Raw genomic sequence first — 27,565 nt, 5'->3', positions numbered from 1 at the left:
AATTAATTTTTTTTAACTTGATAAACTGTAAAAAAAAAAAAAAAAATGTACACAGCAGTGCGACAAACATTCACGTTGATATAAATTATACTTTAGATTCTAATACTGTCCTGTCTGTTTTTTAACTAAAGATGTGGATGTACCGTCATGGTCAAGAAATCCAGTGTGCTGACAAACATTTTGTTCACTTTGGGCAACTTTGTTCATCCTGTGCGTACTGCATTGTTTAAGACCGACGCAAGACCCCGATTTAGTAAACTAACTTGTCACACTGACTACGTTTACATGCACACTAATATTCCACTATGAATCTAGCATTTTCCAATGAAGACGTGGGATATGCCGTTACTATTCTGGTTTTAACAGCATTTCTTAAACATGTAGACAGCTTGTTCTGAACATGCATCTAAAGTGGGGTTTTTACTGCAGCTGACAACACAAGCCTTTTGTCTAGTGATGGGCAGATGAAGCTTCATGAAGCACTGAAGCTTTTCATCAAATTGGTTCACTCAAGGGCAAAGCTTCTTGATGCTTCATTTGCTCTACTAAGCCATCTACTGGACAAAAAAAAAGCTATTACACTTAGTGGTTTGTATATATAGATCTGAACCACTTCCCGAACCAGTCACGTGGTACAGCCGGCCAGCGAGGCCTTGGACGTCACCAATGACGTCACTCGTCTGAAACGACACAAGCCTCAATACGCGCATCGTGGAAACACTTCTTGGATTACTCGACACATGCTTTGAAGCCTCGGCACAGCAAGTCACATCACTGCTTTTGTCTGTTTACAGCTGGCTCTGCGTTACCATGCATATGTTATACATAAACAGCTTGCAAGGATAGAGATGCAACCCCAAAAGAAATGCCCACATTTCTGGTTAGAAGGAGAAACAGACCTTCTTTTAAACACAAAGAAAGACTTGGATGTCAGCAGGTTTTTGGAGATGTGCAAATGTCGCAACGCCGACCTTTTCAGGAAGGTGGTTGAATGAATAAAAAAGGGAGATTGTGTTTGCACAGTCGAACAAGTACGCCACTGTGGAGAACTTATTTTGACACGAGGCAAATGGCATGAGCAACCCCAGCTGTTCCACTTTTCCATATTTTCACCCAATAAACAACATGTTACTGGGTATTTATTTTCATTAGCCATGGTAACAGCCATGTCTTATAGGAGTAGCATTCCTAAGGGCAAAAATTGGAATATTTTGTGCATGTAAACGTAGTCACTGTAAAGCTATACCGTGCATTAAAGCTTCAGAATTGCAAAAAGCAATTTTCCTCAGTAGTGACAACACTATCGGTCCCCCTTACGGAGCCCTCTGATGCATACCCCAGCCCCCCTTTGAGCCTCCCTCTCTGGGCAGCTTCACATCATCCTCTGCTTGCATGTCGTGGCTGGGAAGAGCCACATAAGGCTGCTGCCCCCATGGAGAGCCCTGAGGACCCTTCCTCAAGTAGAGTGGGAGGGAATCACAGTTAAATGTAATGTCCTTGAAGGCGTGGAGGAGGAAGATCCCCAAAATGATGGTGAGGAACCCGCTAATTGTTCCCACGATCCCATCAGTGGTCATTCTCAACCATTCCTTGAAGAGGATGGCTGAGCAGGCCATGACGGCGGTGGTGAAGAAGACGTAGTATATGGGAGTGACCATGGAGGTGTTGAAGATGTCGAGTGCTTTGTTCAAGTAACTGATTTGAACGCTGATGCAGACTACCAGGCAGATGACTAAAGACCAGAACAGGGGTTCCTTCAGCACTGCTGTCCCAGCAAACAGCTCCTTAATGCCAATGCCCAGGCCCTTGACACAAGACACAGACAGGGAGCCAATCACAGAGCAGATCAGGATGTAGACCAGCACATTCTTCTGTCCAAACCGCGGCGCCACAGCAAAGATAAGAACCAGGCTGCTTCCCACAACGCACACAGCAAACACAATGAAACCTAGTGGGAGCATTTGAGAATGAGTTAGTACCCTGGAAAAAAAGTCAATCCCTGATCTGGGATGCAGTTTCCACAGCAGGGTTAATGAGATCACACTGAGAAAGAGCTGGTCCTACCTGGGTCTTTGAGCTTCTCAGCCATGGCACTGAGAGAGGCCACCTCCTCCTCCTGTGGGGCATGGATCACCATCACAGTGGAGCCCAAGACACACAGCAAACAACCGATCTTCCCGTGCACATTCAGCCTCTCGTTCAGAAAGTAAGAGGAGAGCACAGCACTAGGGGGAAAAACAAATGTTGCAAACACAGAGAATGAGCACAAATGTTGCTACTGCATATTAAAAGGGTGAATCTGGTAACATTCTATATTTCCATTGTTATCATATCTCGTGAAAAGACCAAAACCAGTAATGCATTAGCCAGCATCTCAGTAATTATGATTTCCACTTCTCTGGCTCTCAGCCAGAAATCTATTTTTCTTAAAGAAGAGGTAAATCTTTAACAATGAGTTACAAATATATACTTTAATTTTAAATGTTTTAAACTGGCTACATTATTCCCTTACACAGCTGGGCACTGTAGCATTTAGCATAGATTGCTCAAACAGGAGTAAATATTGTAGATAGACTATTTTCTATTGTAGATTTAGTGCTCCAGTGCAGTGGTTTCCAACCTGCGGGTCCCAAGCTACATCTAAAAGGTCACCAGATGAATAGGAGGAATAGGGAAAATGTTGTTACACAAAACTAGATTTATTTTAATAGACATTCAGTACATTTACATGCAGCTTGAGAAGAACGAATTATTGGCTCAGTCCAACTGAAACTGGACTATCTGTACCTCGACTAACACACCTAGATAATTTGACTGAAAATCGAACTATTGCTGCATGTATCCACTTAGTCCGACTGGAATCGGACTCTGCATTCTGCGCATGCACCACTTCTTCTTTCGCGGGCTTTCACCCGGAAGAAGAAGGAGATGACGTAGCAGCAGTTCAGCATATAACAGTGCAGTAACTCCCGGAAAAACAAACACTATGGCGACCGAGAAGCAGAAGACACACTTCTGGTCGGACGAGGAAACTCCATCCATCTCTGCCATCCTCATTCGTCGTTTGCTTCCTCTGTGGGTCAACCGGAACTGGTTCATTACGCGCTATATTAAAAAAGACACAGCACGCCTATCAGACGTACTTGGTCAGAAATTCGATTTTCTCTTCTGCGTGTAAACTCAGACAAGATGAGAAGTCCAACTTGACTGATGAGCTGAGCTATGAGCTTTGCCCGACTACTGCGTGCATGTAAACGTAGTGACTACTTTGGTTTACGGGGTTCACAAGTCAAAAAGATTGGAAACCACTGCAGCTGTGAGTATTTACATGACCAGAATGGCGTACATGGAACTGACTAAAAATAAACTACCAGTACCCATGTTCTTGGTAAGGAGGGAACATGTGACCCTGTGTGACAATGTGGCTCCATAATGCATATTACTTAGGTTATGGATGATACTGGAGGTCTACAATATACAGGAATAGCTATAATAGGCTTTGGCTATACAGACACTGACTGGTAGTGGGGTCAATCCATTTATACGTTTGGTCTCTTTATAAGATTTATTGACAATAAGACAGAACATTGAGATGACTGGGAGTACCTGTATCAAACTAAGCAAAAGTCGTGAAAACATCTGTGGCATGAAAAACTGCAAAAAATAAAACTCAAGGCAATTACCTTACAAGTACACTCAGTGCTCCAAGAGGGGTCACCAGTGTGGCCGGCGCAAATGCATAAGCAGCGAAGTTAGCAGCCTCTCCGGTTCCCACTAGAATACAAACACAACCGTCAGTGTACACATATTCACAGCTGGTGCAGCTGGTTAAAGGTTAAAAAATTATTCTCTTCAAACCCACATGTGCAAATGTGCTCTTTGGAGGAATGTGCACTTCAAAGATATGGTGTGGGTTCTGCATCAACTGCAAAGTCACCAGCAAAAAATACCAAACCCACAAGAGCCTCATTTCCACTTTGAAAAACAAAGACCACAATGTTTCTAGGCACGGCTGGTGAGGAGTGTCACCAAGTGAGAAAAGAAGCGGCTGACCATGTCAACCATTTTGCAGAACTAAGTGTGAAGATCATATACTTACTTGAAATAAGTCCTGCCCACCACAGCCATTCTTTTAGGTAAGCATACCCCCCTTGACCTGTGACATACAGAAAACAAAACTGGAGTACATGTCGTAGTAACAGGTACAGGTTTCTCACTTAAAATACTTAAATGTAGGTTAGAGGGCCATTGGCTTGTTCAACACACTTCATATCAAAACTTCAATCATCCTAATAACAGCATGTTTAGAGTCTTGTTGGACTTAAATGTTACGTTTACACAGACCTTGTAATACTTTGCTATAGCGTTTTATTCTAGTATTCATAAGTCCATCAAGACATACCTTCCCTCCAAGTAATTCTGTACTTATAAAGTGCCCTTATCTTTTACTCCATATCATCAAGGAGGGATATAGCTAAAGCTACAGTACAGATACTTTACAGATATACACACAAATCATGTGACTATCTTATAAAACATGATGCAATGTTATAGATTAAACTATCCAACAATATATAAAGGAACTGAAATAAGTTCCAGGTACAACAGGAAACTGTTGCTTACGCAGTAACACATTATTCATATCTTGTAATACATAAAGATAGAGCTACAATGATTACTCAATCAATTAGTAATCCATTAATAGTTTGAGTCATTTTTCAATCATAAAAGTGAAACATAACCAGCTCCAGCCTCTAAAAAGTAAGGTTTGTTGCTTGTTTTTGTTCTTATGCGATTGTGTCTTGACTGTAGCCAAACAATGAATCGATTAATCGAGAATATATTCGACAGTCCTCCTACATAATGTGTACTTTTACTTTTAATACTACGTGTTTATTTTAATCTTTTAATCATGAAGCTTCCACATTGTATACAATGTAGTTAACTTACTAAGTTACCATTTCTCCCAGCACTGACCTTTTAATAAACAGGTAAATTATGTTTCGTTTTGATAAAGCTCACCGTACCTGCTCGCATTGAACCCTTGCTGGCCAATCGCAGCAGGCCTTTCTTCTTCAGGATGAAACTGGCACCGATGAAGACGCTCGAGCTCACCGCCAGAGAGAGACCGATGTAGAAGTCCAAACGGTTCACTTCCATCTGAAATGACGTTATCACACAAAGTAAAGTCCCGACGTGTGTTTAGCTAAATAACTGAACTTCTATAAGACATGAATACTTCGGGAACTTGTCATTAGTTGAGCAACAGGCACCCCATGTTTAACATCACATGATTGGCTGACTCCCTGATGACACGACGTTAAAACTCGCCTTGTAGACGGTTAAAAATACTAAGAAATGAAAAATGAACGACTTATCCAACTTATTTTGGGTTTAGTTAAGTTTAAAACACTGTTCAACTGCCGCTTAAACTTACAGTTTCTAAAATGTTTTACCTCCGTTGTCACGTCAACCCCATTCGTCGTAGTGAACTGACGGTACTTCCGGGTAGTTGCCTGGGAAACCGCAAGGAGGGAGGAGGCTTTCTTCCGGTCCTGTCAAAGTATGTTGCTACTACATCTCCTCCTGTTAGCCTATTAATTAGATTTTGATTAATTTGACCTGAAAACAACATTGAATGTGTAAAAGTATGGAAATGTGTCTTCTTTCCTGACATTTTCAACATGCTACAAACATATTACTTTTCTACTACGCCCTAACATCAAGTATTTTATTTTGTATACACTCCAGATCATCGCTAACAACCTTGGTGAATGTGGAGAAGTGTCTATCTTCAAAGCAAAAGTTATTGGGGAACAACATTCTTTCAGACTGCAACTCAAGCTGCCACAAAATGTATCCCTGTCTATAATGCACAGATGATGCCCGACCATCTTGTATATTATTTTGTATGAACTGTGGATCATAACTAATAACCTTGGTGAATATGGATTAGTTTCTTCTTTCCCAACACAAGTGTAGGGTAATACACATTTTTAGACTGCAGTGAAACCAGTGCTGGGAAGGTCACGTTTCCCTGTTAAAAATGTAATCAGTAATTTAATTATTTTTATTTACATTACTTCAAAGTAATGTAACTTATTACACTTGATCAAACGTCTTAAACTGGGCAATAAAGCTGAAAAGACCTAAAAACAAATATTTCAACCAGGCAGCGTCCCAACACTTTGTTGACCCTTGTCGTCCAGAAATGGGCCTATACCAGAGAAGGGCAATCCTGCACGGAGAAAATATACATAGCAACAGATTTTATCTTTTATTCTACTTAGAAGCCTTAAACTGAAAAGATTATTATTATTATTATTATTATTATTATTATTATTATTATTATTATATTTGGATGTAACCCATCTAATCGCCAACATTTCAATTAGAACCTGTAACTGAATCACACATTTTTCTTCTCAGTAACTGTGACAGATTACAGTTACTTCATTTTGTATTTTACATTACATAATGCCATTACATATAACTAGTTACTCCCCAACACTAATCAAAACCTGCCACTTAATGTAACACCAAATGCACAGATGATGCCCTACTATCTAAGATTTTATTTTTTCTATATGCCTGTAACCATGGTAAATATGTCAAATCTTATTCCTGTGGCATCAAGAATGACAATGTTTCCTGCTTCAGGCTAAAAAAAAAAAAATGTGTGCACATTTAATGTCTGAAACAGGAAATCACAAATTGACACTTCTCAGGAAGACATCACGAAGCACATGTGACGTACATGTTGTCATAATTAATTTGCCCAGCCTTGTTCTGTCACACTCTCTTGTTCTGCTGTCCTCTATTATTCCAATAAAGTTATTAAAAAAAACAGTTTCTACCGTAAACACTTGGTGCTTGACTAATTTCAAACTTTATGTCAAGTTATTTATCAAATCTGAAAAAGTAAATAAAACTGACAACTTCCGTATAACATTGCAAAGAGAGCCCTCGTAATCTGATTGGTTGTTGTTATTCGTCACGCACCATGCAGCGTTTTGATTGGCCGAATTATTTGTTGTCTTCAGAAACCGGAAGCAGCGTTAACCTTGATATGCGAGCAAAACACACGTGCTGCTAGGTTATTAATTAAGCTTTAGATTAAACGATAATGCCAATTTAGTCGATAATATTTACCAGGACGACTATAGGATCTTTCAGTATTTTACCGACAGTGATTACGGTTCTCTGCTGATATTTTAGTGTACGAAAACTCTTGTATTTTAGCTAGCTAAATCAATGGCTAACACTTGACTTACCACATCTTTACTGCACTCCTTGGACTCAAATATCTTCGGTAGACTTCATGTGGACGTCCCCTTCTCTCCAATGATGAGGACCCCTTTTCTGTTTGTCACCAGAAGCTGTCAGGCTGTTCACAGGCTGCAACAAAGCCCATTTTTCTCACCGGTTTCAGCTCTGTCGAGACACCAGAGGATCTCTGCGTTGAGATACACGAGCACCCACTTCTACAAAGACGACAGGAGCTACTACATAACCACTCCCATCTTCTATGTCAACGCTTCTCCTCATTTAGGACACCTGTATTCAGCTGTGATAGCTGACTGCTTACACAGGTACAAGCTGCTGCAGGGCTTCAACTCAAAGTTTGTAACAGGTAAATCCTCCATTGACCAAAATATATGAGTATGTGACAGTTGGTGCTGTCGAGGGTTGTTTTCTTTTGTAGATTAAAGTCATTGTAAAGCTTATATTATGAATCAGTGTACAGCAATTACAATATGTGTGTAAATATGACATTCCTAATAGAAGTAAAGAGATTGACAGACAATTGGAAACTATTTTCATAGTCAATAAAGTCAATTTTCAAGCAAAACTTTTGTTAGTTCTAGCTTTTAACAGATGAGAATTGCTGTTTTTTCTGTTTTATATCATTGTAAATTCAATACCTCTAGGTTTTGGACTGTTTATTAGACAAAACAAAGAATTTTAATGGTCACTTTTATCAAATTTTGCCATTTTATAGACAATAAATCAATATTCTCACCAAATAATAATAATAATAATAATAATAATATGCCCCGTTATCTTGCATCTCAGGTACGGACGAACATGGCTTGAAAATCCAACAAGCTGCTGAAGCTGCGGGAAAAGATCCCCTGACCTTCTGTACAGACGTGTCTGAGAAATTCAAACATCTCTTCGGCAGCTGCAACATATCGTATACAGACTACATAAGAACCACTGAGCAGAGACACCGTCAAGCTGTGGAGCATTTCTGGTCAGTGCTCAGGAACAAAGGGCTCATCTATAAGGGGAGTTACGAAGGCTGGTACTCCACCCAAGATGAAAGCTTCCTCACGGCATTGCAGGTGGCCGATGCTTTGGACTCTCAAGGGACGGAGATCAAGGTATCGCAGGAGAGTGGCCACAAGGTAATTTGAGTGAACATTAGGATGATAGCACAAGTGTGATTTAGTGGAGATGAATGTGTGTACACTTTAAAAGGCATGAGTGGTTACCAGGCAGTGAGGGTGCCATTGAGTTGCATCATGGTAAATGTAGAACCTTGTGTTTTTTGTTGCTTTTAGGGACTAACTTCAGTCACATCTCTACTGTTTTACAGGTGGAGTGGATGAAAGAGGAGAACTACATGTTCCGTCTGTCTGCGTTTCGGCCTCAGCTGCTTGACTGGCTCAGAGAGAATCCCCGGGCCGTACAGCCTGAGCATTTCTACCAGTCTGTCCTCCAGTGGCTGCAGGAGGACCTCCATGACCTCTCTGTCTCCCGGCAGAGAAGCCGCCTCCAGTGGGGCATCCCGGTGCCAGGCGACGATGAACAGACCATCTATGTGTGGCTAGATGCTCTGGTGAACTACCTCACAGTAGCTGGCTATCCAGATAAACATGACCAGTGGTGGAACGTGGTCCACCACATTGTCGGAAAGGACATTTTAAAATTTCACGCCATCTACTGGCCAGCTTTTCTTCTAGGGGCCGGACTGCCACTGCCACAGACGATACATGTGCACTCTCACTGGACAGTAGGAGGAAAGAAGATGTCTAAGAGTTTAGGTAATGTTGTAGATCCTCTCGAACGCTCACAGATGTTCACAACTGATGGTATGAGGTATTTTCTTCTGCGTCAGGGTGTCCCAGACTCAGACTGTGATTACACAGACAACAAAGTTATCAAGCTGCTCAACGCAGAGCTCGCTGACTCTCTGGGTGGTCTGCTGAACCGCTGCACAGCTCCAGCTCTTAACCCAGCTCAGGTCTATCCCCTTTTCTGCCCTCAGTCGTTCGGAAGGGAACAGGGAGGCAGGGCTGTGGTTGAAGACTACCACATGTTGGATGCTGTGAAAAATCTCCCCGCTGTGGTGGAGCAGCACTATGAGAGCATGCATGTGTACAAAGCTCTGGAGGCCATCAGTGCCTGTGTGAGGCTCACCAACGGGTTCGTTCAGCGTCATGCACCTTGGAAGCTGGACAGATCGGACAGTAAAGACCAGCGCTGGTTGGACACCATCATCCATGTCTCCCTCGAATGCCTGAGGATTTATGGCACACTCCTCCAGCCAATAGTGCCAGGGATTTCTAACAAGCTGCTGTCCAGACTTGGGGTGCAACCAGGCGAGAGGAGCTGGGCAGACGTGAACTTCCTGCCGAGGTATCAGGGAATGGACTGTCCCTTTGAGGGGAGAGCGCTAGGATCTGACTCTGGTGTGCTTTTTAGTCGCTTGGAAAGTAAGAAGGCAGATAAACAGAAACCTACAAAAACAAAAAAGGCAGCAAACTAGACATGAGGGATTGTTTTATATATTTCCCTGTTCACCACTTCAGTCAATAAAGAAATAAAAACTACTGTGGCTGTTTTCACTTCATCTTCTCAAGATCTGTTAGATGGTAACAACTCTGCTTTGTCAGTATGTCCCACACCCTCCCTTTTATTTTCCTATCAACTGTCAGGGGCCCTGTATCGTCGAAGGTCTAGTGTGTAGGATTTAGTGGCATCTAGTGGTGACGTTGCAAATTGCAATTAACTGAAACCTTCCATGGGCCGAGCGTGTGCAACTGTGTTGGCTGATGCAAATGACCCAATCTAGAGCCAGTGTTTGATTTGTCCATTCTGGGTTGCTATTAAAACAACATGGCTCACCCCATGAAAGAGGACCTGCTCCATATGTTGATATACGTCTCTCTCGAAGGTGATGAAAACAATTCTTAGTTTCAAGTGATTATACACTAAAGAAAACAGAATTAGGAATATTAGATTCCATTTCTGCCAATAAATCCCCCTAAATCCTACACACTGAACCTTTAACAATTCAATTAGTGAGTTATCAGGAGATCTCAACAGGAGATGTAATAGTTGTCATAATTTAGAATCACGAGACTTTGACCATGTCACTTTAAACTTGTCTCGCATAGCCAGACCTATTTTCATGCTTTGTTTTAACGGTATCATAATTCTTCGTACACTTAAAACTAATCCTAACAAAGCACCATGCCCAGGATGAACAACAGTGACAGAAGCAAACTTTTTTTTTTTGGATGAACATTGGGAGGCAAATCCCTAGGATTAAGATAGCACCACATAAAACATTAAAAGATGTAATGATGTGATAAAAGTATTGACAGGTGCATACAAACTTACCGCCTCCAAAATAGTCTCCAGTGAGTTTACAAAAATGTAATGGAGGGAATACTTGAAATTGAAATGGGAAGCAGAACTGATTACTGATCTGCAAACCTCCACCAGCTCCAAAAGATGGAGAGAATTTGGCTGGAAGAATAGATTTTTTTTTTCACACCATATACAAACAATCAGGGAAACAACGGCACTGCTGGAGACTCTGTGGGCAGGCAAATGCCAGTCACTCACATATATTTTGGTCATATATGAAACTACAAACATGGGATGGGATTATTCTGATTCTTGAGAGTGTTTTAGGTTACAAGGGACAAAGGGACCCACAGATTGTGTACTTGGGATTAATAACAGGATGTTATTCATTAAAAGGATGCTTATCTATTCAAAATCCGTATACTGGCATGCAAAAATGCCAGCACTAGGACACATGACCCTCCAACTCCAAGACAATGGATAGACATTGTAGAGGACTAAAGCAAGAACACGTGTGCAGCGCTGGGATAAATTGACAGACTATAAGAGAAATGAGGCACTGTTTAGTCAGGTGGTCTGAAGACATTTATCAAAAAGTTGTAAACGAAGGCAGTGCCCCCCCCCCCCCCTCCAATGTTTTGTTAATTGAATGATTGAAAAATTAAAGTTTAACAAAAGAACATTAAAAGGCGTTTCGCATGTAGGTTGCTAGCTTGAAAATTGTTGTTTTATGCACAGCAATACAACAAGCGTGGAGATAGGAATGGCTATGTAAGACTAGTTTTACGTAGCAATGGGGAATTTAAAAACGGACAAACAGGTGATGCAAGGGAGAAGAATTCCGTCTCAAATAGGGAGCCAATGACTTCACACGCAGTCTACATCCTGCAAGTCAGACCAGTTACTCTCGTGTGCAGGATTTAGTGGCATCTAGTGGTGAGGTTGCAGAAGAACTATGGTAGCCAATGCAAAAATGCAAATGGCCCTATCTGGAGCCAGTGTTTGGTTTGTCTGTTCTGGGCTACTGTAGAAACAACATGGAGGACTCCGTGGGAGAGGACCCGCTCCATATGTAGATAGAAATAGCTCATTCTAAGGTAATGATGACACTCTTCTTAGCTTCCGGTGATTGTACACTGATAAAAACATAGTTCGGAATATTGTATTTCATTTCTGCCACACACCAAACCTTTAACACTGACTTATTTTTTTTCGGATGACAGCAAACTTGTCTGATAGAACAAATCCTTTGATCCCCACTTCATCATTAAATAATTTCATTGACACTTTTAAAATACAGTATACAAGCAGCCAACACAAGTACAAGACATAAAAACTGACATGATTTTTTTAATGAGAAATACACGAAACTGAAAAAATTGTACAAATTGAAATAAAATAAAAAAAATTGCATTATTCTTATAATTTCTGGTACTTTTTTACATAGACTTTTCCATTATTAACCATTATCTGTTTACTTCAGAGCAGGATCCCTCTTCTTCGATAATCCATAATTACACGACTGAAGTCAAGATATTTTCTGATCGTCGCCTCAGTGGTCGAGATGGAATTTGGTTCATCGGTTTGGTGGTCCTTTGTGCCTAGAACAGTCTCCCCTCCTATCGGCCTACATGGGACTGGACACATTCATCTGCCAATCTACAGAGCTGGGCCTCGCCACATTAACGAGGGGCCTATTCTTCACACACTACTAAGAACAAGCACGATCAGTAATATGAGTTGGTGCCCTGTCCTGGTTGTGTATCTGAAAAGAGTGGGAAAGTTTTATTATAAACATGAAATCTGTGCATCATTACAAAGAGATGGAAATAATGACAGCACAAAGATGGGGCGGAAATGACATTTCAAAGTTTGTGACTCACTTGAAAGTTGTTGTTGCAGCTGTCTGACCAGAGCTGCAGTCTGCTGCTGCTGTTGAGTCTGTTGCATTCCCTGGCGTGGGAACTAAAACACAGACATACATCGTCATTACAACAATTTCTGATGTTTTATAGATCGCATATATGTAACATTACTAACAGTCAGTGCATACCAGATCAGTCCCTGATATTTTAGGCAACCAGTGATGTTGATTCATTTTAAAACACTATCAGTATTCATGCAGAGTTTTCACCAAACTTCTAATGGGGCATTTAAGGAGGCAACAATGTCTGCAATTTTAAGAACTGGCCACCAAAAAAAACATCTCATTTACAAGCAATACATGATGACTTTCAAACTTTCATTTCTGGGTGTCAGAATGTCTTCAACGCACCAACAGGAAGCTACCAAAATGATCCCAAAACAGTCGGTATAAGGCGGGATTTATACTTCTGCGTCAACGCCGGAGCCTACGCCATTGCCTGACATGCACCTCCCCAGAAATGTAACTACACGTCGTAGCGACGCAGACCTCCCGATTATTTGTGTAAGATTAAAACCATTTTCCTCAGTGGAAACAAAGCTTTTATTTACTTTTATTTCCCAGATAAAAAACAGTAAATCGTGAAGACAATAAAGCCTCCACAAAATAGAGTTTTAAGTCCTGTGTGTGATTTATCCTGGCTTCATATGAGTAGAGGAAATCTCTGCTTGTCGCTAGGCTAATTTATAGAATGTAAAATGCCATAGGCTTGTGCTAATAACGTCAGCATGTTATTTTTGTTTGGAGAACGCGATTAGTATAAGACAGGGCTGTTGCCCCTGGCTTCACGAGTAGAGGAAATGCCCGCTAGCCGCTAAGCTAATTTACACAATGTAAAATGTCAAAGGCTCATGCTAATAACATTAGCATTTTGTATTTGTGGGGAAAATGTGTCCAGCAAAAGACAAGTGCTTTGTCTGTGAATGCTGCGAGTTATAGTGAAGCCGATTTGTGTACTTGTGTTTGTGTTTGTTTCCAATCAACTCAACTTTACAGCCCTTCACAGAAATCCCATCACCGCCTAGAGTTTTGGAGGTGTAACTGCAGAGTGACACAGACACACCACAAGTATAAATGCTCACAGCAGCGTAGGCTGCGGCGTAGGGTCTGCATAGAGCTGACACACAAGTATAAATCCGCCTTATTTTGACAAAACTAAAAACATCTAACTGTGCATTTTTGTTCTTTGAAGTCTCTGCAGGCTGATTTTTATAAAGTACTTAAATAAATGGAAACTTGGGGCTCCCTGGACATAAGAAACTTTAGCTCAAAAAAGTACACAGTGATGCACACACATTTAATTGGGTAAAACATGCAAAACTACTAGCATTATATTTCAATGTAAAGCATAGATTAACACGTCTACAATAATAGTGACAGATAATCAATTAAAGTCCGTATTGTAAAACTTTCTGCGACAGACATGAGACAATGAAAACACATCTTGAGCTTTTATCATACTAGCACCTGGACTAATGGTGGTCCCTGTCACCTAGACTGGACTTACCATGGGTTGCTGTGGGGGCAGCGGCTGCATGCCCAGGCCCTGGTTCTGTTGCTGTCCTGGTGGCGGCACCGCTGACACCTGCTGCTGCTGCTGCTGCTGTGGAACCTGTTGTTGAGGAGGAACCTGCTGGGGCTGGACCTGTTGTTGTTGCTGCTGCTGTTGTTGTTGTTGCTGCTGCTGCTGTTGTTGAACTTGTTGGGCCTGCTGCTGCTGTTGTGATAACGTCAGAAAGATATGATGGTTATTGTTTGTGGAGCACACTGTCATTTTGTATCTTTTATCAAAGCACTCTTAAATATAATAATTTCTACTGGGAAAAACTTTATAAACTCAGCCAAAACATAGCTGAAGACCTGGATAAACTTTTGATAAAGTGACGTACTCTGAGTGCTTGTTGTCTGAGGTACTGCTGCTGTTGCTGTGCTGCCTGTTGCTGCTGCTGCTGTTGCTGCTGCTGCTGCTGCTGCTGCTGTTGTTCTGCCAGCATCTGATTGGGCCTCAGGCCGGGATGGACGCCTTGGGCTCCCATGTGACTGAGACTGTGCATGATGGCATTCTGCTGGATGGGCTGGTGGGCAAACCTGAGGGTTACAGAACAGGAAGAAGACATGTAGTTAGCAAAGACGCAAACCTTATAATGTAATGCAGCCTTCCTTGCAGCACAACACTGACCTCTGTGTGTTCTGCATATTGTGTGCGTAGCCTGGAGCCTGCTGGTGAACGTAACCACTGGGCCTTTGCTGCATTTGCCGAAGAGGATCCACCACAGCTGGGTTGGTTCCAGGATGGGTGCCCTGGAAGTTTTGGTTCCCATAGGAGGGAGGAACTATACCACCACCTTGGGACGGATGCTGCTGCATCCCCATGTGTGATCCGTATGTGGTATAGCCCTGAGATATGTTCTGCACAAACAGACAATGCTCATGATTAAAACCAAGACGGAGAAGGAGACTATTGTTGATTTATTGATAGTGTCAGAGTCAGGATTTATTTAGTAAACCCAAACAAGACAAGTACACATTGTAAAGATATTTCTGTGTGGTTCGCGAACACTGATGGGGACATGATGAACAGAATCCTGTTTCAACAGCGTTTTAAATTCTAGAGCATTAGAGTGTATAAAGAAAGGTGTCAGATGACATATGTTTTCTGAGAATAGAGGTGTCAGATAACAAATGCATTTCATGGCAAAACAAAACAACAAAAATAGACTTACCTGAGATGCCTGCATTGACGTATATGGTTGGTTAGGTGTTATTTGTCTTATCTGCTGCCCTATCATGCTCTGATTCTGAAAAGAGAGACAACAAGTCAGTAAATAGTTACGATTCAATGTCCTGTGCCGAGAGTAGAGGGATTCCTGGTACTTGGAACAGAATCAACTGTCCCAACTCTGCTCCATCTTTATAGCTCCTGCTTCTCAGTGTGGACTGACTCACCAGTCTGACCTGTAGCTGCTGCCGCAGTATCTGGCCCTGTGGCATGGTAGGCTGGGGCTTATAACCCATTGGGTATTGCTTGTCCAGTCCCATCATGCCCGGCATGCTCCCCTGCATACCCGGCATCATGCCTGGGTAGTTGGGCCGAGTGGGCATCATTTTGTTCATCGGTGGGTTGCGCACAGGTCTGTATGGAGGTTCTAAACCTGGACCTCCTGTGGAAACACAAATCACAAAGACCATATTCAGAGAGTGTGTGAGATGGATGTTGTTTCAACCAAAGGAAACCAGTGTGTCATACTCCTACTGATGAAGACGATAATGATGAGAGAGCGCGCCATGGACTCACCTGGAGGTAGAGGCTGGTTCTGTGTGTACATGCTCATGGTCTGCTGGCTGTAAGGTAGCCTGCCATATGGGTGGTTCTGCATCAGGTCAGGAGGCATATTAGTCCCATAGGTCACACTGCCTGGTGTACGGTTCACATAGTCCTAATGAGAAGGAGAGGAAAAACCATACTTTTAAAATCTGCCCGCAGCAACTTGCGTCCAGGAAATAAGGTCAGTAAAATATTATCCTAATATCATAAATGACAGACATGACTGACCTCTGTCTTTGCTGGAGTTTTCTTCTTCTTGTTGGACTTCTTCTTGTTTGAGTCAGTGGGCACGGCGGGCACGCTCTTCTCCGGCTTCACCGGCTCGATCATCTTCTTCTCTTGTTCGTGGGAGACGGGAGTCAGGGGCTCCTCCTCTTCAGGGGGCAGGGGCAGCGGCTCCAGGTAATAGCTACGAGGTTTGGGCTTCAGGTGGGTGTGGTAGAGAAGGAAACGCTGCTGCTCTTCGAATTTGGTGACCTTGCGGTCCACGCGCACCGTACCAAACCAGCCCCAGGAGAGAGGGGCTGAGTGTTTGAGACCCTCAAAGACATCCCAGGGAGAAATCTTCTGTTTGGTTGATACTTGAAGGCCCTGATGGCACAGAGACACAGCACTCTGATTTAACTTAAGATCAGTGTGTGCAGATATTACAGCATACGGTAATAATGCAAGTACACCCTTTCAAAAAGCAATGAACTTTTCCTTAAGAATTCAGATACTGGAATTGAAATATGATGAACACATTTTAAAGAAACTAACTGACATCTGTTAATTTAATATACAAGATGGTGTGTATAAAATTATAGTACCTTGAAAGGAGTAGCCCAAAATTAATTAATACAAAGTCTGGCCAACAAAACCAAGTGATGCCTCTTGCAACTAATGAACAAGCTTAGCGAAGCTCCAAGGACACCGCAGTTACCTCCACAATTTGGAATGTGTGCTGCACTCTGCTCCCAGGGATGGACGGCCTAGGAGCCAGGCAGTTTGCTGGTGGATTAACGGAGTGGAGGATGAAGTTGTTGGAGGGTGAAACTACAAATGAAAGACTTTTTGGCTCCTTGCCGGGGGTTGGCAAGCTAACAACTATATGGATTATGCCTCTTTCACTCAAAAAGTGTGACTGCAGGCTACAGGTAAGCTTTGCTGTGCCCTCTTTGAAGTGTTGTTTTCATTTTTCGTTGGATTCACACAAGTAGGTGAGGATGGAGACAAACAGAGAGGGAGAATTGTTGTGCCCAAGTCTGGGATGGGAACCCTGTTGTTTATCCTGGCTAAAATGTTGGTGACAATCCTATGTAAACGTAACTGCAAAATGATCAAGGTCATGTCCATATCTCGTACAGTAAGTCCACTAATATTATTACCGTGACAGGCCAAGTGATAAACAACCTGTCATACAACTAAATATAGTGATACAAGTCCTACTGAACTGTGTGCAACTTTTCAGGTGGATGCTGAGTTACATCAGCGCGTGAGACACCACGTACCTCCTTCTCAAATCCAGCGATCTTGTTACCCTTCGTGTCTATCAGTGAGCCCTGAGGTTCACAGGTTATGACATCCCGGGTTTGCTTGGGCAGTGGCAGAAGCTGGCGGACCTTTTCCAAACTTTCTGACTGCCGATCCCCGAGCTCTTTCTGCGGAAATAAAATGGGTACATAGTGTTCATGAAAATGTTTCTGATAAGTGAAAAAGAGAAGTTGTTGCCTCACTCTTACATCAGCACAACTATTTACAATCTTAGTAATCAGCTACTGAAGACAGATGTAGTTAAAATAAACCTTGGCTGTTTCTGTTTTGCACTAGGTGAAGGTGCTCTCACTTTATTTTGTTACCCTTGTGGTCTGTTACATTTCTAGGTGACCTTTTCTGACTTCAAAGAAATGACTAAGAGGCTAACGGTCCTTGACTTTACAACACAACAAAACCAAGCTGACATCCATTATATGAGGCTAGAGAAAATAGTACATCTTAGAAGTAGGAGCCCATCTTCAGACTCAGCAGAGTAAGAGAAATGTGCTGTACTTACCCTGAGCTTCTTCACCAGGTTCATATACGCTCTTTTATTCTCCTCCATGCTGCCCTGAGAGATACTGGACATGTCAGCAGCCAGCGTGCCGTTAATCAGCACACTCAACATGTCCAACACTGTTGTGAAGAGCTCGCTGTTGGAGAGAAGCAAACGTAAGAGCCGGGCAGATCAAGTGACTGATAGTTGTACTGTGCTTAGAAATAACAACTGAAGTGTCCAATTAGAGGAATAATGTGTGGATTGCAGTTTCCTCTTCGGGCTACACTCACTTATTGGACTGCATGTCCACCGTGCCGCTGCTGATGATGTCGAGGAGTAGTACCGCCCACTCAGTGGTCTGCTGGGTGCTGCGCTGCACCGTGTCAAACATGCCACCCACCTTGTTAAGAGAAGAAAAATACAGTTAGGCCCCAGTCAGACAGAGCAGGTTTTGCAGTTTGCTGTGTCTTCTATTTTATGTTGCCAGGCAACCACCGAATCACCCGTCCTTAGCTTAACTGCTACTTTGCTGTGAAGTAACCCAACAGATCTGTACTTTAAAATCTGCATCAAAAATTAAATATAGTAATGATGAAAAATAGTTTTGGTTTTATATTCTGGACAAATCATTTCTGGTCTTAAACAATACAGTCAGTCAATAGTCAGTGATGCTGTACTATGAATCTGATAGTGGTGATCATGAAGTCCTTACAAGATTCAGTCGTAGTTTCAGAGCCTCATGCATCATTTGCTTCGCCTTGCAGTCGTCCTGGTACTGGTCTTCTCTCCAGTTGGTGACAATCTGCTGCACTTGGCTGTAGAGGGAGGTGAGAAGGCCTTCCCTCTGTTCATCCTGCCCCTTCAGGCAGGTCAGCACCAAAGACAAGAATGGCTGCTGGCTCAGCAGAGACATACTGAGGAGAGAAGAAATTTAATGAAGAGGAAATCATTTTCAGATGGCTGGCTGATTTTGTTTTTCTGGCTTCCATAGCCTGTGTGAGTGGCACAGAGTGAAAATATCCATTCTAACACACAGTTTGTCAGACACTAGCAAAGGATTTTCACCTTGTAGCACGACCAGATTAAATCTGATTTATTCCAGAATATAAGAAACATGCCACTTACCTTTTCTGCTTCTGCCTGTCCCTCTCCTTGCGTGAGGAGGAGCCCAGGTGCTGTCCCTTCTCCAGCTCCTCTCCCGCTGCCTTCAGCACATGGCCCTGCACTGATGTGGGCAGCTTGGCGATCAACGGAGCCACCAGCCACACACCTGACCGCTCGGATGAGCTGCAGCACAGTGCAAACCAGAAATGTTAGATTCGAATTTGAAGAATAAACCAAAGAAAAGGATGACAAATGTTTCAGGCCAAAGCCTCTAAGATGAAGGAGATCATGTGTAAGAAAGACGTTAGAGGAGATAGAAAGATCCACACCTTAAAATCGGCTTCATCTTGCTCGTGGTGCTGTTGTTGTTGTTGGACGCGGAGCCACCTTGTGCCGCTGCTCCATTCCCTGAGGGGTTATTGGAGTTCATCTCAGCTGATTTCTGGAACACCTCTATGGTGGCCTTGGCTATGTTCTCCAAGAGCGAGTAGAGCTCCTGGTGGACAAAAAATTAGGAATATTCAGATTAATTTGACAAAGACTACACATATTCCCTCTGGCCATGGGTATCGCTACTGTAGAGGGATGAAAAAAAGGTAGGGATGCACCGAAAATCTGGGGCGACACAGATGTTAAAAATAACAATGTGGCCAAAAGCCGATACTGATGGGGTTTATTTTGTTGTTGTTTTTGTTATTTATTCTCTCTTTTGAACCCAGTAAACAAAGAAATCTTGAATATCAAAAAATAATAATAGTATATAACCTAATATAAACTTCTGCATGGAAAAAAAAATCAGCCCATCCCTGTTAGATGCACTTAAAACAGCAACTTACATTGTTAGTGCTCTGTTTGATCATCAGCTGCAGCTCCAGGGACGACTGTCTCATTGTCCATTGGTCCATGTTCTATAAAGGAGAAAAAAGTACTGTTAGTCGTATACATTTTTTCCAGTTATGAGTATGCACATTTATTGGCACTGGTAAGATGTTTCCTCAGCTCCTACTTCAGCCAGGAGAGGGCAGCAAAACCACACCGCACTGACTCATAAAGACCATTTGATAGAAGGTTGTATTGGATATTATATTTGAGAGAATAACAAAACAAGTTCAAGGCCGATCCACTTCTTTTTAAACCCCACTCATAATAGATGTACTACTCGAACCAAAGAGTCTTTATTGACTTAAAAATAGGCGATTCTCTGGCACGAACAAAGACACTGAAGTACATTTTAAGCACTGTGCAAATGTCTGTGTATTCTCGACCTGTAGGATGCGTTTTATGCGCTGCCTCTGAGGGTTGTCACCATCATCACTGTCCAGCTGGCGATGAGGATAGCAAATAAGCTGCAGTAGCCGTTGGGCTTGAATGTTCACCAGAACCGGGTCCTGGAGGGCACTGCTGTCCTCAGACAGAGACTTGAGGCAGCGCTCTCCAACCCATTCCTGCGAGACCGAACAAGAGGGGAAGCAGGGGGAGAAGGGAAAAAGTGGCAGAGTGGGAAATATGACAGAGGTCAACAACTTCAGAGATCCTCAAGCTTGAGTACAAGTATCATGAACTCATGAGTCATGCAAAACCAGCTCAGCTGGGTGGGTGGCAAAAAAAAACAAGACAAGGGATATTTCTCAGAATTAGAACTGCACATGTCAGAGCAGGGGAGAAAATGTGTTTGAAGTCTCTTGAGGTCTCAGAGCATGTCCAGCCCTCTGAGCGGCTGCCAGCTCCGTCTCTGGCCTTCATATCTATGTGGCATAAGTGACATCTGGTGCAGAAAATGATCTCATTCATGCAATCGTGTTATGCATCTTTGGCTTACTGAATTTACAAGTCGCTTTGAAAAGCAGGAGCGCTTACGTGAGCAAAAATAAAATCTCTGCTTCTACGTGCGTTCCCACAAAAGCTTTCAGACAGAAAATACAACCCTGCTGATTATAGTGAGCATGAACAGACAGCATGCGTCCATAGCTCTGGCTGGTGTAAAGATATCATTGCAGATACATCAATTAGATACCTCAGTGCCTTCATTTTCACTCTCTCACACCGACAGACTGTGTGAACCGCGGCTGGTGATTTCATTGCTTTGATATTATTCAAACTGTTTCCACTCATATCCTCACCTGCTGGCAGATCGTCTTCAGAACATACTTTGCATATACATCCAAGCTGGCTGTTTCTATGGAGACGTTCCGCCCCTCAGATATGTCGTCCAGGCCAGCAGGGTGTGACAGTCCTGAGCCTCTTAGCTCAGCATCACCTGAAACAACACGGAGAGACCAGTGAAACCAACTAGTACAATCTATCACATCTACTCCAAAACCTTCATACGTAATTGACCTTTTGCTAAGCCCCGCCCCTTTGTGATGGTCAGACAAGCTGTCAGAGCTAACACTCCCTGAAAATATATTATCAAATATTTGAAAAATGAAAGAGTGATTCCAGAGAGAAGCAGACAGAGGGGTCTACAGTCTGTGTTTGAAGGATATATCCAGGATGTCAAACTGACTCAGCACCAACAACAGGTTAAAAACACAAAGATAGTCAGAAGCTAAAGCCGAACTATAGGCTACAGATCACAGTGTAAAAGTGAACCACTACATCACTGCTGATCGCCACACAAGACAATGAATATAAAGGGAAACTTTGCTGATATTGAACCAGCTGTGTGGCATCACAGTGTGTGCAGATGAACGGTGTTTGGCTTCCCGTGCTGCTGCCAGCACCCGGACCTCCACTGCAGGGATCTCTGGGGGAAGTCAAACAACGTTCATCTGCACACACTGCGATGACACACAGCTGGTTGAATATCAGCAAAGTTTCCCTGCTTCCCTTCACTGGTTCTTGTACAGCAGGGTTGGCCTTTTTTTCACTGTTATAATCATTAAAAAGCAAAAACAGCATGTGTATACATTCAGTAGGCTATATCTTCAGTAGCTAGCTAGCTAACCCTACACTTTTCAGGGTTTGATTTTGGTTTTGGAACAGAGAAGAAACATATATCTTTTTCCAACCTCTCCAGGTAACGAGTATCATTAATACACAACATGTCCCAGGCACAACATTTAGCTCCAAATCCACAAAACCAGCCTGAAAATTAAGGAAATCTTGAACGATTGCATTAGAGTCAATGGAGCACAGCTGTGTTGTTGTCAGACCCTAGTCTGAGCCGGCTAGATGCTACGTTATGATTGGCCAGTCTGCGCCCGGAGTTGGGACTTAGCGACGGGTGAATTAAAGTTTTTGGAACTGGTTCAAATTTCTGTGTTTTTCCACATCCATCAAAAGCCTTTGAGTTGACTGACCAAGAAGCAGTGAAGAAAATGTGGCAAAAAACAAGAGAGAGGAACAGGGCAGAAGTGGACAGGGGGTCAGCAAAAAAAGAAGTGGAAATACATGGAAGTGTTTTCCTTTTTGGAATCGTCACGACACAGAGAAGTTAACATAAGTCTATCGAGCAAACTGCAAGAGCAATAATAATGCTCGCAGCAGAATGTAATTTAACGGCAGCATAGTATAATTTCAAATGCAAGACACCAAATGAAAGACACAGGCAGAGAGTGGCAACAGCCAAGGAGGTAACTCCACTGGAGGCAAGCCAAAGAGGATATTTGTCTTTCCATTTGTCTCATATTATGAATTTTCAGAACACACAGAATAAATCAGACTTAATTTCTGAGCATGACGACTTTCATCGGATGACGGATTATAAAACGCACCCTAAAAATACAGACTTGGTTGACGCAACAACAGAACAAGATAAAACATTTACTGAAGCAACTGGCATTTACATTAGCCAGTGGGAAAAAGTTACCTCAGTCCCCAGCAAGAGGATCTGTCTTTCTTTGACACTTACTTGGACTACTGTGCATTCCATATAAAAGAAACAGATCGTTATGCATTCTAGCTCTGCCGAACTCAAACCTCACAGTGACTTCTGAGTACTGTCACACTCCTACAGGCGAACTATCCTAACCTTAACCTGATTGTCAATTTTTAAACCAAATTTTTATCTGATACATTCTGAAGATTCTTACCCAGCATAAAGACAGCTTTGAGAACAGCAAATACTGCTCCAACAACTATACTGTTCTGAGACGCAGCGAGAAGGTGGCGATCACAAGATGACCGGATGCCAACTGAGGATTTATCTGCAAAGTCAAAACACAAAAAAAAGTCAGAACAGTCGCAACTTTTACAATCAGGTGGAAACAAAAATGTGTTGACACATTGAAAAGTTTCTGGTTGTGTTTACTACCTGACTTCACACCATCTTGAGGGACGGGGTTGCGCTGTGGCGTCTTGAAAAGGTGCAGCAGAATCCTGCAGGTGAGTCTGGCTCCGGGTTCTGAGTCTTGCTCGCTGCAGGCTGAAATTAAATTCAAACATGTGTACACTGGTGAGAATTGAGTTTCTTCCCGTCACATCGTTGAGGCTCACTTTATTTGAAACAGGCTTCACAATTTACACATCAAAGTATCAGGTGTACATTTAAACCCTCGTAGACAGACTTCTCATCAGTCAGCATGAGGTGGAATTTTCACAGAGCCGTTGTCGTGAAAAAGGGAGTGAGAACATAGCGTTTACCACAAGCGAGAGCTGCTGGGATTTGGCATGTGTAGTTGTGTTATAAAATGAGCCAAAACCCAACCAAACAGCACAGCTGAATGAGGCTTTGTCTCCGAGCCGGGAGGAAAAGATTAACAGTGAGGAGACGGAGGCACTTCTCTGGCAAGTGCGCAAAATGCACCGAGGCTTCATGGATCCAGATCACATACCCTGAGTTAACTCTCCTCTGTGATAGAAGACATGCATTATACAGCCTGGTATTCCTTCCTACAAGCTAAGCTGCAATGTACTGCTCATTCATTAAGAGAGAGCCTAATGACTGGTGGCTCTGAGATTGTAAATGGAAATGGTGATGACATAGAGAACCCTAATGAGCCTGAGTCTAGGCCTGTCTGACACTGGACCTTTTGTAAGACTTTTGTAAGGGTGAAGATGTTCAGACACTCAGTCTGCAGTGTTGACAACACATAGACAGAGAAAACAGAGATTTGGGCTTTTTTCCAGGCTTCTGATTGACCAACATAGCTTTGGGGTGTATGATTATGTCACTGCATTATGTATTGGCATGCTCTCGACAGCGAGTTCATTGTGTCTCTTGTTTTTAATTTGGATGGAAATCTTTTATAAAACTTGTATGGATGGGATTTTACTTTAAGAACGAAGGCTGAAAAACCCGGTTTCAAAAATATCTGTGTACATGTGGACAAGGCCTCAACTGAAATGAACACATGTGAAACATAGGAAGTCATGTTGCTCAAGGGTTACACCAGAAAAACGATTGAGTCTCACTGGTTTGCACTGATTTGACAAAATATATTTTTCTATCCTCCTGAGACCCTGTGTCCTCATATGAGGACATCACATTCTGGGTTTCCTGCACCTCATACTTCATTCTACTTAACTTAGACCTGTTGTCCTCATTTGTGGACACTTTTTTGTGCCATCTAGTGGTAGTAAGAGCACAATACACTAATCCATGTAGAAACAAGATGGCAGCCATCTCTGCCAAGTCAGTCTGCAGCTGTCCTCAACATAAAAGTGGACAAGATCCAGAACCTGATCACATTTCATGACTGAAACTTGTTTATTTTGTTTGATATGGCAACAAATTTGACCAATTTTAGCAACAGTAACAAGCTAAAACACTGTTAATAAGGAAGAACTCGTCTGAAGACACTGGGACTCAATTATTGTTAACAAATTGTTTTTTATACTTATCGGGTCCTAGTGAATTTAAATCGTTAGGAGAAATTAAAAATTCAAACCAAATAAAAGTTTGAGTCTCACAATGATACATCAGGATGTTAGAGACAAAGTAATCCTTACCTGCATTGAGGAGGGAGGGAATGGCCACACAGCGAACCAGGTCTTCTAGGAGTAGGCACTGTCTAGCAATGAGAATGGCTACGAAGGTTGCCAGGGAATCATGGAAGGACAAATCGCTTACCTGATGGATGTGAATACAGAAATCACCTTTATAATTAATGCTGTGAGATGAGCATGGCATTAATATTGAAAATGAGTTACAAAAATGCAACAGAACTGAAATCCTTCAACCAGTGTTTACAAGCAAACAACAGTAAGAGTCAAAGCCTGTTTGTAGAGAGTAGGTTCTATAAACAAGTAGGAGTAAGAGTTACAAAACCACAACTTACATCTACGTTACACAGCAAGTCATTGAAGCCACAGTTGCCATTGTTAGAGGAGCAGCAGAGAGCCTTGAGAATGCCGAGCCACTCTGCACTCAGGGAGCGACAATACGCCGTCAGCTCCGCGCAAAGGATCCCAATGTCGTTCACCCTGAAAGTACAATACAAGATATGAAACGACAGTCCAACAAACAGTAGGACACTGAAGAAGTCTGATCCATACACACATGAAACATGATCATAACAACAGTAACACACCTCTCAGGGTCTCTGTGGTCCACACACACGTCCATGAGCACGTTACAGACGAAGCTATAGCGGTTGGCTGGGCTGTCGTTGAGGATCTTGCCCACCATGGAGTGGTTGAAGTTGTGGGCTGAAGGGTTGGCGATGGCCTCCATCATGAACACAGGATCCCACAGCATGTTGGAGTCTGAAGGGTCGATGTTGCAGTAGATGGAGTTTTTCACTTTGGAGCAGAACTCGCTGGAAGGGAACACAAAGAGGAGAATGAGGGGGTTATGATGTCGGTACTGGTAACTATGCGGAAACAACAATAAGTTACATAAAGTGAAACACAGGCAGCGTTTGTTAACAGCTGATTAAAAACACACAACAGGGGGCGTCGGTGGCTTAGTGGTAGAGTAGGAGCAACAAAACATAAATAATGTGTAGTGTACATAAATATTTGGATTCTATTAAGTATGATTCACTACCTGACACATTTCCTTTCCTTATGGTCATTTATATAGTGTTAGAATATCAGATGTTCATATTAAATGTGGTTGAAGTTTCAAAAAATGAGGTAAACGTATGTATGTGAGCAGAAACTTCAGGCTTCAGACCATTCTGAGTACTATGTTTCCAACATTTATTTCTACTTTGGCTACATGATCACATCAGCTCATGATGGATTTCTTTATATAGTCATCTGCTCCAGGCTACTGCAAGTGTTAACACTATGCAGCCTACATGGCTACATGCAGCTACAATCCACTGTAATCTTCCGTGCCGATTATGTAAATTTCTACCTGATTCTGGCTGGTTATGATTTTGGTTTAGAAGCTTTTATTGGTGATTTTTCACAGTAGAAAGTGTCACTTGACTCTATTACAGCCATTCTCCTGGCTTAAATGACTGCGGAACACCTCGAAATGGTGAACAGTGAGAGCAGACTGGCCTTATGGGGAGGGGCGCTCCAAGAGACAGGCGCTAAAGTGCAGCGTTTTGGACACAGGGTGGATACAGGTGTTTCAGCACAGACAGTATGAGGGATATATTAGCTGTGTCCGAAATTCTATACTAACATGCTATTTAGCAGGATAAAACAATACGTGATTTTTTTGGTCTGTCCAAAACCTTAATATGAAACCAGTAGTACGTGAACTGCACATTACTTTGGGTGCAATATTCAGTTTGCAAGCATTAGATACTACACCGTCACAAACATCTCAGAATGCAATGCGTTAAAGGACAATGTTCATAACGGAGAGCGACCAAGACAGCTGCGTAATGTCAACAACCCTTCAGTTTAAGTCTAAGTACGTAACAAGTGTAAGATTTCACTTTGCTAGGTGAAAGACAGTTTTAAAATTAGCAGTAGAATTGAGACTGGCACGAGTTGTCATAGTTACATGTCTCCAACTGGCACAGAGGCTCTGAGGAAGTGATGTGGTAATTACAGAGCAGTGCATCCAAAAAGATACATACTACTGTTGTAATGTACACAAAGTTTGTTGAACGATAGTACACACATTGCGGATGTAGTGCGTAGTACGCGATTTCGGACGCAGCAAATGTGGTTTGTAAACACATTCTAGGAGAAATTCCAAATACAAGTGTGATCCTAAAAGCGTACACAACAGGTCCTCTTTAAGGTCAAACATTCATCTTCTAATAGGTTAGGATTATTTCTACCTGAAAATCTCCCCAAACTTGTTCTTGAGGTGACTGCAGGAGGTGTAGAGGTCGTACAGGTAGGCCAGGATACATCGCTCAGCAGAGGAACAGTCTGCCGGGTTCACACCTGACTTCACCACGATGCGCAACCTGAGAACACATTTACACACATGATTCAGCAACAACTCAATGAGCTACATGCTTTAAAGAAAAAGTTGGATAAGAAGACTGATACCACTCTCATGTCTGTACGTTAACTATGGAGCTACATCCGACAGCTGGCTAACTTAGCTTAGCATAAAGACTCTTTCGTACAAGCACTACTCCTAGATTTAATTACATTTAGGTCAGGCTTTATATAAGCTTTCTTTCTCTTTAACACTTAAGGCATTTAGTTAATGCTTTAATCCGAAATGACTTTCAAGTGCAGCAGCAGAATCAGCTAAAACTCCTAAATTACCAGCATCACAAACAACTGCTCG

The 27,565-nt window shown here is 42.4% G+C and overlaps 3 protein-coding genes across 4 annotated transcripts in view; 1 reads left to right on the top strand and 2 right to left on the bottom strand.

The window, feature by feature from the left end:
• Positions 1-29: 29 nt before the first annotated feature.
• Positions 30-5,538, bottom strand: zgc:101583 (uncharacterized protein LOC494104 homolog). 2 transcript variants are annotated; one of them, XM_049586136.1, is made up of 6 exons: positions 5,457-5,538; positions 5,028-5,160; positions 4,100-4,156; positions 3,684-3,774; positions 2,065-2,225; positions 30-1,948 (listed from the first exon to the last, which is right to left on the bottom strand). In XM_049586136.1, exons 2-6 carry the CDS (start codon positions 5,158-5,160, stop codon positions 1,314-1,316), a joined length of 1,077 nt encoding a protein of 358 aa, XP_049442093.1. In that variant the 5' UTR covers positions 5,457-5,538; the 3' UTR covers positions 30-1,313. The 2 variants fall into 2 exon arrangements, with proteins under 2 accessions (XP_049442093.1, XP_049442094.1); XM_049586137.1 differs by having other exon boundaries at positions 5,438-5,512.
• Positions 5,539-7,038: 1,500 nt separating this feature from the next.
• Positions 7,039-9,829, top strand: mars2 (methionyl-tRNA synthetase 2, mitochondrial). Its single transcript, XM_049585676.1, has 3 exons — positions 7,039-7,633; positions 8,077-8,411; positions 8,603-9,829. Exons 1-3 carry the CDS (start codon positions 7,345-7,347, stop codon positions 9,773-9,775), a joined length of 1,797 nt encoding a protein of 598 aa, XP_049441633.1. The 5' UTR covers positions 7,039-7,344; the 3' UTR covers positions 9,776-9,829.
• Positions 9,830-11,932: 2,103 nt separating this feature from the next.
• med12 (mediator complex subunit 12) overlaps positions 11,933-27,565 on the bottom strand; it is a 33,359-nt gene continuing 17,726 nt past the window's right edge. Inside the window, exons 20-43 of the mRNA XM_049585903.1 lie at positions 27,102-27,233; positions 25,443-25,670; positions 25,191-25,335; positions 24,862-24,982; positions 23,225-23,335; positions 23,004-23,117; positions 21,090-21,226; positions 20,235-20,414; positions 19,806-19,877; positions 19,299-19,465; positions 18,991-19,152; positions 18,578-18,779; positions 18,156-18,265; positions 17,884-18,019; positions 17,342-17,491; positions 16,080-16,442; positions 15,822-15,963; positions 15,473-15,687; positions 15,250-15,324; positions 14,706-14,935; positions 14,416-14,614; positions 14,034-14,243; positions 12,486-12,567; positions 11,933-12,367 (exon numbers count right to left, since the gene is read on the bottom strand). Of these exons, the coding sequence (XP_049441860.1) occupies positions 12,330-12,367; positions 12,486-12,567; positions 14,034-14,243; positions 14,416-14,614; positions 14,706-14,935; positions 15,250-15,324; positions 15,473-15,687; positions 15,822-15,963; positions 16,080-16,442; positions 17,342-17,491; positions 17,884-18,019; positions 18,156-18,265; positions 18,578-18,779; positions 18,991-19,152; positions 19,299-19,465; positions 19,806-19,877; positions 20,235-20,414; positions 21,090-21,226; positions 23,004-23,117; positions 23,225-23,335; positions 24,862-24,982; positions 25,191-25,335; positions 25,443-25,670; positions 27,102-27,233 (3,721 nt within the window). The 3' untranslated portion in view covers positions 11,933-12,329. The remainder of the gene's footprint in view (positions 12,368-12,485; positions 12,568-14,033; positions 14,244-14,415; positions 14,615-14,705; positions 14,936-15,249; positions 15,325-15,472; positions 15,688-15,821; positions 15,964-16,079; positions 16,443-17,341; positions 17,492-17,883; positions 18,020-18,155; positions 18,266-18,577; positions 18,780-18,990; positions 19,153-19,298; positions 19,466-19,805; positions 19,878-20,234; positions 20,415-21,089; positions 21,227-23,003; positions 23,118-23,224; positions 23,336-24,861; positions 24,983-25,190; positions 25,336-25,442; positions 25,671-27,101; positions 27,234-27,565) is intronic.

The sequence above is a fragment of the Epinephelus fuscoguttatus genome, linkage group LG9 (genome assembly GCF_011397635.1).
Source record: "Epinephelus fuscoguttatus linkage group LG9, E.fuscoguttatus.final_Chr_v1".
Lineage (NCBI taxonomy): Eukaryota > Metazoa > Chordata > Actinopteri > Perciformes > Serranidae > Epinephelus > Epinephelus fuscoguttatus.
This window is presented reverse-complemented; position numbering and strand designations above follow the sequence as displayed.

Coding starts and splice junctions, on each gene's coding strand:
- mars2 (XM_049585676.1), top strand. CDS start 7,345: ATGATGAGGACCCCTTTTCTGTTTGTCACCAGAAGCTGTCAGGCTGTT. Junction 7,634..8,076: donor CAACTCAAAGTTTGTAACAG/GTAAATCCTCCA, acceptor CTTGCATCTCAG/GTACGGACGAACATGGCTTG. Junction 8,412..8,602: donor CGCAGGAGAGTGGCCACAAG/GTAATTTGAGTG, acceptor ACTGTTTTACAG/GTGGAGTGGATGAAAGAGGA.
- zgc:101583 (XM_049586136.1), bottom strand. CDS start 5,160: ATGGAAGTGAACCGTTTGGACTTCTACATCGGTCTCTCTCTGGCGGTG. Junction 4,157..5,027: donor CAAGGGTTCAATGCGAGCAG/GTACGGTGAGCT, acceptor TGTATGTCACAG/GTCAAGGGGGGTATGCTTAC. Junction 3,775..4,099: donor GTGGGCAGGACTTATTTCAA/GTAAGTATATGA, acceptor TTTGTATTCTAG/TGGGAACCGGAGAGGCTGCT.